General features: G+C 37.3%; 1 protein-coding gene across 2 annotated transcripts; it reads right to left on the bottom strand.

Moving 5' to 3' along the window:
* Nucleotides 1-1,437: 1,437 nt before the first annotated feature.
* Nucleotides 1,438-6,784, bottom strand: vgll2a (vestigial-like family member 2a). 2 transcript variants are annotated; one of them, XM_081378433.1, is made up of 4 exons: nucleotides 6,579-6,784; nucleotides 5,704-5,995; nucleotides 4,581-5,051; nucleotides 1,438-3,384 (listed from the first exon to the last, which is right to left on the bottom strand). In XM_081378433.1, exons 1-4 carry the CDS (start codon nucleotides 6,660-6,662, stop codon nucleotides 3,341-3,343), a joined length of 891 nt encoding a protein of 296 aa, XP_081234559.1. In that variant the 5' UTR covers nucleotides 6,663-6,784; the 3' UTR covers nucleotides 1,438-3,340. The 2 variants fall into 2 exon arrangements, with proteins under 2 accessions (XP_081234559.1, XP_081234560.1); XM_081378434.1 differs by having other exon boundaries at nucleotides 4,581-5,048.
* Between the last annotated feature and the right edge of the window lie 6,176 nt (nucleotides 6,785-12,960).

Here is a 12,960-nt window from a genome sequence, read left to right as displayed (position 1 = left end):
GAGATTCACATCTTGGACATGCAGCCGACAAATCTGCAGCAACTGCATGATGCTATCATGTCAGTATGGACCAAAAAATAAATATAAAGTATGTTTTATATAATAGGCCTATATTTTATATATTTTTATCTAATGCATTTTTTAAATGTGGATAACATATTTTTGGGGGGCGACTGAGAAAGATAAATATAATAGATAATTATAAATCAATTTCTTTTTAGCACAATTCGGGATTGTAACCCTTTGTAAATGTATTAGAAACCCAGCGCCCGTAATAATTTTACCAGGCAAAGCTTAACAGTTATCACATGGTCGTTTAACTTAACTACTTTACTGATAGAGAACATTAGACTCAAGCTGATTAAAATGCCAGCGGACTGTTGATCTGCTTTTTTAAGTGTGGGGAGTTGACCTTTCACATGGCTGATGTCTGTCCTTTCGGCAAACGGTGGGCGAAGTGACAACTGGCTGCGGGTTCCTCGACGCCACTCCAAAAAAGTACATGGGAGTCCGTTTGAATTTTTGGGATAATGTGACTGACAGCTCGGCCTCTTGCCCCTAATTAGTGGTCGGCAATTAAGGCGCTACTGCTGCGAGATTATGCCTCTACATCACAAATCCTCCAGTCACTGAAACGGCAGATATCGAGTGTCGCTCTGCGAGTAATTGCGCGCGGTGTTTCTGGTCCTGTGCGCGCGGCGCGGCGCGGCCCTAAATAGTCCAGTCATGCTAATATTGGCACGGAGTTACTGGGCAGGGATAATGTGACAGCTTTGCGTAATCATATGTTTATAGATTCATGAGCACATTAGCCGTTGTATAAACCTAATTTTTTGTAGGCCTATTGTTTTATTTTCCTATCGCTAATAATCAATGCTATTTGCACTCTGACACACTAGGATGTGGTTTCAAAAGTGTTCCCAATGTGTGTTTTTTTTATGTTAATTGGTTTCAAATATCTAGTTCTATTTTAAATTAGATGTTTTTTTGTGTGAATTCTACCCTCATGTTCTTCTAAATAATCTTGTACATAGTGTTTCATTAATTATTTTGCCTTTCCTAATGGTTTCCTTGTGAAGCAATTTCATTTAAAGTCTATAACTGGCAGGGGCCCATATACTGAGTGACAACATGCTCTGCTAAAGTTCAAAATCTATAGAAACTAATGTCAGTACAGAAATGGTTATATTGAAACTGACATTCAAAAATAAACTCTGAGATATGTGACAGCAAGCCTCGGTCTCCTCTACGCTTCTAATTTTTCTAGACCTATATTACTTTGTTTTTTCAATTTAATTTATTTCTATTTTCGTTCAAATAGTGAGCTTAAATGACACATTTCATTGTCAGTCAGCAGATATGCTGTTGTATATGACAAATAAAATTAACTCAACTTTGAATTCAAGGGAGAGAAACAGGCTACAAATACAACCAGAGTAGTTTCAATAGACATCATTTAAAAAAATACACATACTTTGCAGCACTGTAGTCACAAAAAACACAAGTTGGCTTAGTAGTAACTTTGTACACCAGTTATACATTTTGAAATGTGACTGTTTAATCTGCCACATGCATGAACTACATTATTTTCTCATGCACCCCCAGCACTTTAGGAGGGCACTCAGTACTACTTTTTAAAAAAGAGGCCTTTGTTTTACCCACTTAAGCAAGAGAAACTCCTGGCCACACATCTCTTGTCCATCATTGCTGTTGTCATAAGCCAATATTAATCAACAGCTGTCTGGTATTCACTGCGAACACAACCAAAAGGCAGAGGATCAAATGTCAGCGTGATAACATTGAGTCTCCCGCTTTCTTTCTTGCTTCCCAACTCCTTTTCATTGGCCTAATCTATGGCTGAGTGGACAAAAACATCACACACTCTTAAAAATAAAAGGTTCTTTATTGCCATCTATGATCCCGTGAAGAACCTTTAACATCCAATAAATCGTTCCATTGCACAAAAGGTTCTTTATAGAAGAAAAAGCTTCTTTAGATTGTTAAAATGTTCTTCACACTAAGAAAAAACGGTTCGGTTCTTTTAAGAACTGTTCACTGAAAGGTTCTTTCTGGAACCCAAAATGGTTCTGCTGTGGCATTGCAGTGAAAACCCACTTTTGGAACCTTTATTTTTAAGAGTGTGATTAAAAGTAGCCCATCCTTCTTTAACATGTCGAACATACTGACACAGAAAAAAACATCTATATTGAAATAAATCAATAATTTAATCTCTGATGGAGTCGATTTTAAGGTTTTGAAGGTTGCAGCAGGTTTGTAATAGTCTTTTGTTTCCTAGAGCCCAAAGCAATCTTGAATAAATGTCAAGATGTGTTTGGTATAAAAAGATGTCACAAGTTTGCACAATCGATCGCATTCGCAATTTCACGAGCAACCTCTAAAACACTCAAGGGCAGCAAAAAAAAAAAAAGTGTGCATCGCCTGGTTTTATTTCCATTTGTTTCATAGGCTGAAGATACACAACTGATGATAACAAAACAGATAACGCCTCATTGTCCTCAACGCACTGGAAAAATACTTTCAAAGGTAATATATTACATGTGATACATTCAAATACAGCGTGGTGAGACGTCGACCTAAGCTGACGGCGACTAAAAGTGGTTCTTTAAAAAAGTACAAATGAAAGAATCAATTTTTCTGATGCATATCATCATGCTGTTTGAGCACTGGACACACTAAGACACAAAGTATATACAGTACGGCTTAATAGTGTTTGTATCTACTTCCAGTCGAACCTACACCACACCTCACAAAAAAAAATGAAAAGCCAAACCAGTTGTTCCCTTTCCCAGTGTGTCCAGATACAACAAAACGCCTCTTTTATGAAATCCAGGGCGCTTGCTCGGTCAAAGCGCTTGTCTGTGCGTCTGCTAAGTTCCACAACAGTTGTCGATGACAGGTGCTGAAAGCAATATAGATAGAGTCGAGTGGCTTCAAATAGCCCTTCTCTGTCTTCAGCGATGATAGGGAATGCTGCTCTCTGGTCAGAAACTCATTTCTGGTCAAAAGAAAAGTCTTCATAGCCAGTCCGTCTTTTCTGCAAGTTCGGCTCTCAAATGTCCCCCAAAAGTAACCTTTGTCTCTTTTTAAATCTTATTTTGGGTCCGTTTTGCCGAGAGCGCTGAGGGTCGGGGGAGGGAAGGGGCGAGAGCAGCTGCTAGTCACACCACTACAGTATGTTTGCTCCTCTTTACTGAGAGAACCCTTCATCCGAAGGGTTCTTATCCATTTTCAGCTTAGGATGGTCCCGCTGCAGAGGGTGTAGCGCCGAGCTGCAAGTGAGATGAGAATCTGTTACAGAGAAAGAAGTGGCCGCAGGGCACTAAAACCAGTACAAGTCCTTGCTCTTATCCTGGCTCTGTAGACCTGAGAGGAAGAAGGAAAGGGGAAAAAAAGATAAAGAAATGAAAAGATGGAAAATAAGTAGCAAATACAGAGTGAAAAGTGAGAAGACTTGAAGCAAAGAAAGCATTAAAGTCTTAAAGATGAAGAGTGAAAAACCAATGTCAGCAGAGGTCAACTTGAGGATAATGATTCAAAAAAGATCTTAAACTCAGGATAAATGCTCAAATTGATCATTTACAGTATTTCAAGAAGCTCTTATAGACTTAGTATTATTTGACATTATATGATTGAATTTTGTTTTCTCTGACTTTTATGAAGTGAGTTTAACCTTTGGCGGCCCTGGTATGCTTTAAGCCTAAAAAACAAGTCTAAATGTCACTGCATTAGATAACAAAACATAAAGTGGCATTTACAGACAAAGCTTTTCTCAGAACTTTCCTGCACAATTTTTGCACTCAGTCTTAATAAACTGATGTCAAGGTGATATACATTTTCCTGAAATTCACACATGCACCAGCAGAGTAACCAGAGGTTATCACATTACATACACTAGCATTCAACATTTGAGTTCAGTAAAAAAAAAATTGCTTTTGAACAAAATTAATTGTTTTATTTAGCAAGGATGCATTAAATTGATCAAAAGTGACAGTAAATACATTTACAATGTTATACATTTCTATTGCGAATAAATGTTGTTCTTTGAACTTTCTATCCATCAGAGAATCGTGAAAAAAAAGTATCACGGTTGTCACAACAAATATTTCGCATATTAGAATGATTTCTTAAGGATCATGTGACACTGAAGACTGGAGTAATGATGCTGAAAAGTCAGCTTTGCATCCATCACAGGTATAAATTACATTTTAAAATATATTCAAATAGAAATCAGTTACGTGTAAATTGTAATAATATTTCACGATATTAATGTTTTTACCGTATTTTTAATCAAATACGTGCAGCTTTCTTTCAAAAACATCAATAAAACCTTTTAAATGACCAGAAACAACTAGAAAGTGCCACAAAACATTTTGTCTCATCTTTTTATCATTTAAAACCAAACTTCTTTTTAATGAAATGTTTTATTTTCTTTAAAATAAATGCCTTTTGAGTTGAAATTTTGTTTTCAAATGCAATGACATCCATATGTGTTTTAAGTGCAGCTTGTTATGTGCATAAATACATTGTGGGTCTGCTGTATGTGGATTGAATGTTCACACCTGTATCCATGTTCAGACTCATGTCAGAGCTCGCCGCTGTGAAAGCTCCGGTCCACGCCGAGCTGCCCGGCTCGCTCTTGCTGATGTCACACGGCGAGGCTCCAGCTGCGGGCACCGTGGCCGGGGGGAGTCTATGGGGCCGCACCGAGGGCACGAGCAGAGAGCTGTAACGGGGGTCAAAGTGCGTTCCGTACATGTCGTGCATGGAGGGCCGGGGGTAAGCGGACCCCTGGGTGCCGATGGCTCCGCTGAGTGAGTAAGGGTGATGGTGGTGAGAGGGGTGCCAGGGCTCCGGGGTGGCTTGGTGGAGGTGGCTGTGTAGAGACGCGGTGGAATAAGGGTCCGCTGAGAAGGGGAGATCCGTGTGGGAGGAACCCAGGGCGCTGCTGAGAGACGCCGTGACCGACGGCTGATACGCGCTGTTCCAGAACGAGGGAGGGAAGCTTCTCTGGCTCATAGGGAATGAGCCTTCTGGGGAGGAACACATTTAGATGTTTTGCATGTTAAAATGCACAAACGCCTGTGATAATTCAAATTTACAACAATTCAAATACTCTGTTTGAGATTTAAAATGAATGCTCACACATTTGGATTAACAGAACAAATGTGACAAACTGTCCTCTACAATTAAATTGAAGTGTTTTGCATTAGCTTTTAAAAAGATTATGAAACAATGCAAAATAAATCAAATAAAATCATACATGTGCAATCAGAGATGATGATAATTTTTCTTTTAAAAATCTATCTAAAAAATATATTTTTTTAAAGAAGGAAAATTGTGCCAATTATCAATATTAATAGCTGTACAATCATAAAGGCATATAGTGTAAATGAACTATTTAAATCTATTTCCTTCTCTTTTTGTGCAATATCATATTTAAGTGCAAAATTTGGTATGTTGGGCACAGTAATGTGTCCTGTTATTTGTTATACTTAAACATTATTCTTTAGTCGAGCACTGTATTTTTGTTATCTATAATTACTAAAATACATTGCATGTATGTCAAAATGCACTGTGTGGATGCGTTATAATTGTGACAAATTCCTTGCTCAAGCATACTTGGCCAATAAAGTTCAATTTAATTCAATTCGATTCAAAATGCATGTTGCATCAGATTCCCACCTCTCCAGGACGATGTTCCTCTCGCGGTCTTGCTGTTGGTGGATCCGGGTGCGTAACTGCTAGACTGACTCAAAGCTCGACTGAAATGTTCATCTACCACCGAACTAATGTCCCCTTGGAAATACGTGAAAAGCACACATCTGGAGCTGATGTACTCAGCCTCCGGTGGGTGATCTTTCTCCCGGGCACAGTCCTCCTCTTTAATGGGTGGCCCAGAGAGGTTGGAAAAAGAAGAGCTGCTTCCGCTGACTGTTTCCGGTGATTCTTGCATTTTCGAGTAAAATGCCAATTTCTGAAGAAAAAAAAAAAAAGGCAAAATGAATTTACATGATACAGGAATACATTCACACACACTCTATTCATACATAGACAGATATAGGGAGAAACTATATAGTTGTGTATTCCACCAGTGTGTTTGGTGTTGCACAATTTATGTTCTATAATGCTAACATATATGGTATATGTCACCAATATATACTCAACATATACATACTGTGTATGTATTTATCTTAAACTAAATATGCATTGAAGATAACATGATATCTGTCAAATAAAGACAAATCTATTTCCAAGTCTATCTTTTCTACAAGCTTTTCTACTACATCATTGTCAAAATATAAAAATATGTTCACGTTTTTTTTAATAACTTTAAATAACACTTAAACTGCCATTAATCAAGTTTAAAAAAATGCATCAACATTATAACTACGTGACTCATTTTAAAACTATTTTGTCAACATCAAATGCACGCGCAGCGCAACAAGTCGAGGAGAGAAAGTTTTACTCACAAATCTAATGGAATTTAAACCACCCACAAACGCAAAATTTTCTTCTAACACAACAGAAGAATAATAAACTGAACTTGACGAACATACCTGATGGTGATAAGGTGTGTATGCTGCGGCAAAATAAGGCTGAGGTGGACCATAAACTTGATACATGACATCCAAGCAGCTCATGGCGAAGACAGCTGTTATATCACGTAAAAAAAAATATTAGTGGAATGAGAGGACGCTTCATTTGAAATAAAGCGCTGGTTCAGTGTCTACAGTCAGAAAATGAAGCTCCGTGTCGATTGCGGCTGAAGCGCACTGAGCACCTTTTATGTTCAGTACTCTGTCTTTACGCAAGAGTCTGATTCATGTAAGAGATTCGGTTCATTCAACTGATGAATGGTTTCATGAGTCGACTCATTTGAATCATTGCTCAAAGTGTTCACAGAAGTCTCTGTGCAATTTACGAATTATGACGTGTTGGATAATCTTCAAACAAGACAACTTTGCACAACAATATAACGTGGTATGTGTGTTTTGGGACATACATTAGCTGGTCATTAGCTAGACCAGCGACTATAAAATATATATATATATATATATATATATATATATATATATATATATATATATATATATATATATATATATATATATATTAGTCTGAATCTTTAGTCAGTTTACTCGTTTGGATGTATTACAGTTTCATGATGGCATCCTAAATGAGATATGCCAGTAAACATAGCCTATGTTGTACAATTCCTTTTTTGTTTGATATTTTGATATAAAAGTGTTTCTTATCTTACCTCATCGTGAAGTTCGCGCGAGAAACACTGCAAATCCGTGCATGAATTGGTTCAAATTAACGACTCCTCCAAGAATCGGACTTCTATGAAACGACTCGTTTTGACGGATCTCTTCAAAAGAGACCAACAGCAGCTCCCTATGAATCCTCTCTACAGGTAGCTCAGTTCCCTTTTACCATCAAAGTGTTCTGCTATTACAATCTATTTGAATGGGCCTACCTGCTTTGCTATTGAAAAGAAAATGTTTCATTTTTAAAATCCGATTGCTTGTAAAAGATTTTTTTTTAAATTGCTAAAGTGTGCTGCCATCAGTCTATCTAAAATGCCATGGTTCTCTGTGCCCAGTTGCCCTGGACTCTTTAGATTTCCAGGTCGAAGGTCAAATAGTTTTCATGCAATTGGTCCTGGGGTCAAGGGGCATTTTTCTGTCATCAGGACCCTTAAAATCAACAATATGCTGCAACTGAGAAAACACTGATACAGTCTGAGACAATGACACTGCTGCTGTAGTAACCAATACACTTCAGAAGAGCAGCTGAAGTGGTGGTTAAAGCTCATCGTTATTTTACTGGGAATTTCACAGGAATGTTTGGTGTTCCGGCACTATATGCTATACCCCACTTCATGGAGTCTTTCACGAATTAAGCTAAACTAGCGCTGTCCAGAGTGCTGGAGGTGAATTATTCTGCTTATTTCTCAGCAAACACTAATACCAGTATCTGAGGTGTAAAACAATCCACACAGTTTTAACTTCTGTATTTACTGTAAATGGATTTTCCCAGGATTTGTACATTCTTGTACTGGACATTCACATATATTTTCCAAGGGCCCAAACAATGAGACATGGTTTTCTATTCAACAACAAAACACTCACATGAGCCTGTAAAAGGAATGGCTTGCCAAGAGATATCATCTTTGTACCACGCTTGTCATGTTGGCTGTTGTAAAAACATAACCAAGGAGGAAATCCTTGATTCATTGATGTGGAAAAAACATTTTTTGTGCTGGAAGAATTCTTGCTAGAGCATAGTTAGGAAACTATATCTTGTCCACATACAAATTACATTGTCAAATGACAACAAATAACAAAATGAAATGGCATCAAAGCATAGCAAGAATGTAATCAATAATTATTCATCGAAAATACTTCTAACAATTATAAATAATATATATACAGCATATATATTTATACTTTCATTTGTATTGTTATTAATTAAAGACATTAATTAAATATATATTGCAACTATCATGAAAATCATTCAATGAAAGATCCACATTCCACATTTTCCAGAGAGCCATTAAAATACAGCATTATTCTTAAATTATATATACAATTTTTAATGTAAGAAAAAATATAAATATAAATACAGCTAAAATATATTGGAGGAAACAGCTAAAATATACACAAAAACTAATACTAATTATAATAATATATTATGTTTGCAAAAAATCAACAGAAAATACAGTGTGAAAAAAAAACATTTTAATGTGTAGAAAATAATAATTTTAAAATAAAATTAAATAATTAAGAAGAAAATAATTGTAATAATTTTAATTCAAATTAATAATACTATTTTTTATTAAAAAATCATTTTTAATAAAATATATATACATTTATAAATTCTTGAAATAACTTTAAAAGTAAAAAAAAAAGAAATAAAAAAAGAAATAAAATTTGATTGCAGATTGAATATGGCATTAAATATGTCAATTTGCCAATAAAAAGATACTATTTGCTTTTAATTAAACTCAAATTCATTGTTCCCGCTTCAAGTTTACCGTTTTCACACCTGTTCACAGATAGAGTTACAGCGAGCAATAACTCTCCATTTCTGATGTGACAGCTCTCAAACAATGGGGGTTTTAGACTGTGTAACCTGACAAGGTTTCTATTTCTACCCAAATAGCTTAAGGACAAGGAAATGTTGAGTGCTAACACCCAGCTAATAGGACCTAACCTGCTGAAACAGCAGTGCATTCAACACATCTAATGAATCAGGGAAGATCAGGGCACATCACTTACAGCTTTAACAGGCCCACAGTTTTCAACATGGGCTCTTTTCTCTAATATGCCAGAATAAAGGAGCCTCCTGGCTTTGTGCCTCTGCTGACAGAGGGAACCCTTGGCCCCCAGTCATCCATTTGCAGGTAATCTGCCTGGGTACGTTCAAAACAAGGGAGAAGGGGGGTAGGAAATGAGAGAAAGAGAGAGCAAAGACATTGTCAAGGCAAGTTGAAGAGAGAATGGAATGTAAACATGTACTTGAGTAAAGGATGTAGAAACAAAATAGTGACACACAGTGATTTTTCGGCGAGCCCACATGGGACTGCACTCCATAAGCAGATTTATTGATTCAGTCTTGTTCATGCTTGATGCAAAATTGTTAAAGGAAAGTCATTTGGAACGACATGAGGGTGGGTAAATGATGACAGAATATTCATTTTGGACTTTGCAAAAACAAAAGACAAGATAGGATTTTAGCTGGACTGTGGTCAGGGGAACAGTTGAGCTCCATGTGTTGCTGATGAGGCAACAGAAGCCCTGGTGAATTGTGGGTTTGTGACATGGAAGTGAACCACTGCACTCAATGTGACCACGGCAACTGTTGAGGAAAGAGGGGGGTCTGCTGTGGAACACGAAACAGAGAGTGTCTGTTTTAGGAGAGCTGTAGTGGCACCTGTCCCAGCCGCAGAGACAGCACAACGTATGCACAAACCATTTCAGTCCACTGAGGGTCTTTAGATCCATCATGGAGACCACCACAACTTCTTGTTTTACTGTTTAATGGTTGTTGTGGGGTCAAAGGTCAGGTTTAGAAATTGCAGGTGATATTTAGGACATTTTCTTTATAAATTACAGATGGATAAAAGTCAGCTAAACAATTGTTTGCAACAAAATTATAAATTAAAAGTACACTGTAAAAAATGATCGTAATTTTAACGGTAAAAGAAAATGGTAAAAAAACGGTAAAAATGCTACAGTGAAAAACTGTTAATTGGTTAACAGAAAGTTTCCGTATAATAATTATTATTATTTTGGACTTTATTTTTTGTTGTTATTAATTAAAGCGACTGAGAAAAACTGTAATGATAAACTAAATCCTATGCCATCTGTCAATTGCAGATATAGAAATTCACATGAGGCATCTACAGTATGTATATAGATATGGTAAACTTTAAGTTAGTTACGGCAGTAACACGTCTGTGTTATCATTTGCAATGCAGAACCTGTTTTTTTTTTTTTTTTGACATGTGAAGGCCAAGTATGGTATCTCATATTCGGAATTCGTCCTCTGCATTTAACCCATTCAACTTAGTGCACACACATTAGGAGTATAGTGAGTAGTAAATACACGCACACTGCAAACCGTGGACACACACACCCAGAGCAGTGGGTAGCCATTTTTGCTGTGGCACCCTGGGAGAGATTGGGGGTTAGGTGCCTTGCTGCCATTATTGAGAATTGAACACACACCCTACGGGTTACCAGTCTGATTCTCTAACCATTAGGCCACGACTGCCCCATTGTCGCCAAGTGCAACATCTTTGTATATACCCAAGAACGCTTCAAAAATATGTTGACCCAGGAACACGTCTAACTCAGCAAAATCAGGATGTGCATTGTTGACACCTGTCCTTCGTCCGAATACGCACTTCCTCAGCGTAGTAGGCAAACAGCAGTACAGGCCTACAATTAAAACAGTAGTCTGAATTTGCAGCGTACATGAAGCAAAGCGTAAACAATATCTGACGCGAAGTACGAAGTGTGCGACCTGTTTTTGTATGAGGAAACGGGAGTTGAGGAGATACTTTAGTATGTCCGGGAATATTGAGTTACTTACTACAAATCTACTTACCTATAGACCTTAAAGGCCCGTTCACACCAAGCACGATAACTATAAAGATAACGATAAAGATATAATTCTAAAAATCGTTCTCCATATTAAAGAATAACAAGAGTTCACACCACAACTATAACGATAAAGATATGAGGAACGATATCGTTGGGATCACTTTCAGAACGATTTTTTTCCAGCTGTCGAACGATAAAACACTGACAGCCAATCAGAATCCATTCTAATTTAAAGGTCTCGCGCATTTAAAATGGATCTGGATCATCCGGGCGCGCGCGTGCTTAGAATAAAAAGACCGTTATCGGTCGTTGGTGTGGACGCATATATAGTTATCTTTATCGTTATCTTTATAGTTATCGTGCTTGGTGTGAACGGGCCTTTATGCGCCAGAGAAACGAGGGTGCCGCCATCTTTAGAATATTGTCTTTGAACTTCCGTTTTTGCGGTCGCTCTGTATTTTTCTAAGGAGTAATTCGCTTTTGAAGTGGATTTACTTAATGTAAAGTTAACGAAAGTTATCATGAGGATTGTAATGTCTAAAGCAGATGTCTTAACAAATGTCAGTAGACTGGGAAGATTTCAAAACGAGCCGTTCATTCATAAATACGCAAGATCGCTGTGAAAATACAGACCGGAAGACAAAAGACAACGAGCGCACCGCTGAAAAGGGGCGGGGCTACATAAGGTCTATAGATTACAAAAAATAGACGAGATGTGAGTCAAGCCAAGTCACCTTTATTCATAAAACGATTTATACAATACAGACTGTATCAAAGCAACTTTACAGTGATAACAGGAAAATGATTCAATGACAGAATTAGTTTTGGCTGTACAGCAGCTCTAGAAGTAAATAGTGTCATTGTTCAGCTGAAGTCAGTTCAGTTAATTCAGTTTCATTGTAAAGATAATCAATTATTAAATTAGTTCATTTTATCTATGAAGCAGTTCTGTGGAAAACACAGTGACGGCATCGTCCAGCTCAGTGAGATCAATAATTAAGAAGAAAATTAAGTGTCCCCAACTAAACAAGCCCGAGGCGACACGTGGCAAGGAACCCAAACTCCATCAGGTGACAGAATGGAGAAAGAAACCTTGGGATGAACCAGTTCTCCTTCGGTCAGTGAACGAACACTGTGTGGTTATGATTCAGGCTGCACCACAAGTTAGAAATCAGATTGTGGATCGGTACCTTTAAAATATTTCATCCAGTTTCTTTTGCATTGCAGTATATGGCTGGTCTAAATAGTCAGAAAAATCTATGTATTTTCAATATATGGACCAGCCATACTAGGCTACGAAGTGTATAATAGAATGTACAGTATAATAGAATTACATGATCATGCATGTCAAATGTTCTGTTCACGGTTGGCCAATATTTTTTTAATTTTTTTTAATGTTTTTAGGATGAACTGCAGTCGTCTAAGTAGAAATGACACACCTGTTACTGCTTTTGGGCAGTGATAAAGTGGTGACCCAGACTGAGTAGGAAATGTGAAAATCCACATTCACCGGATCAACTCTTCATACCACAGCGTCAGCTGTGAATTTGGCTCCCAGTGCCATTCAAGTGTCAGTAGAAACAGATCCACACACAGTGTCTCCATTCAGTCGTCCCTTCCATAAAGCTTTGCTTTAGACACGCTCTTCATGGCTCTCACAGGTCTCATTGTTAAACAGGCCCTGCAGTAAATTATATTTGCTATATTGAATTCTAAATAAAATGTACATTATGCTGAAATTTGTTTGTATAAAAACAAACAAAAAACATGCACACAGAAAAATACATCAACTCTGCATGATAACTTGAAACAGATATGTGCCAAA

This window comes from Scardinius erythrophthalmus, assembly GCF_964197995.2.
Source record: "Scardinius erythrophthalmus genome assembly, chromosome: 11".
In the NCBI taxonomy this organism is placed as follows: Eukaryota; Metazoa; Chordata; class Actinopteri; order Cypriniformes; family Leuciscidae; genus Scardinius; species Scardinius erythrophthalmus.
The sequence above is the reverse complement of the archived record's forward strand: the minus strand, read 5'-3'. Positions and strand labels throughout refer to the sequence as shown.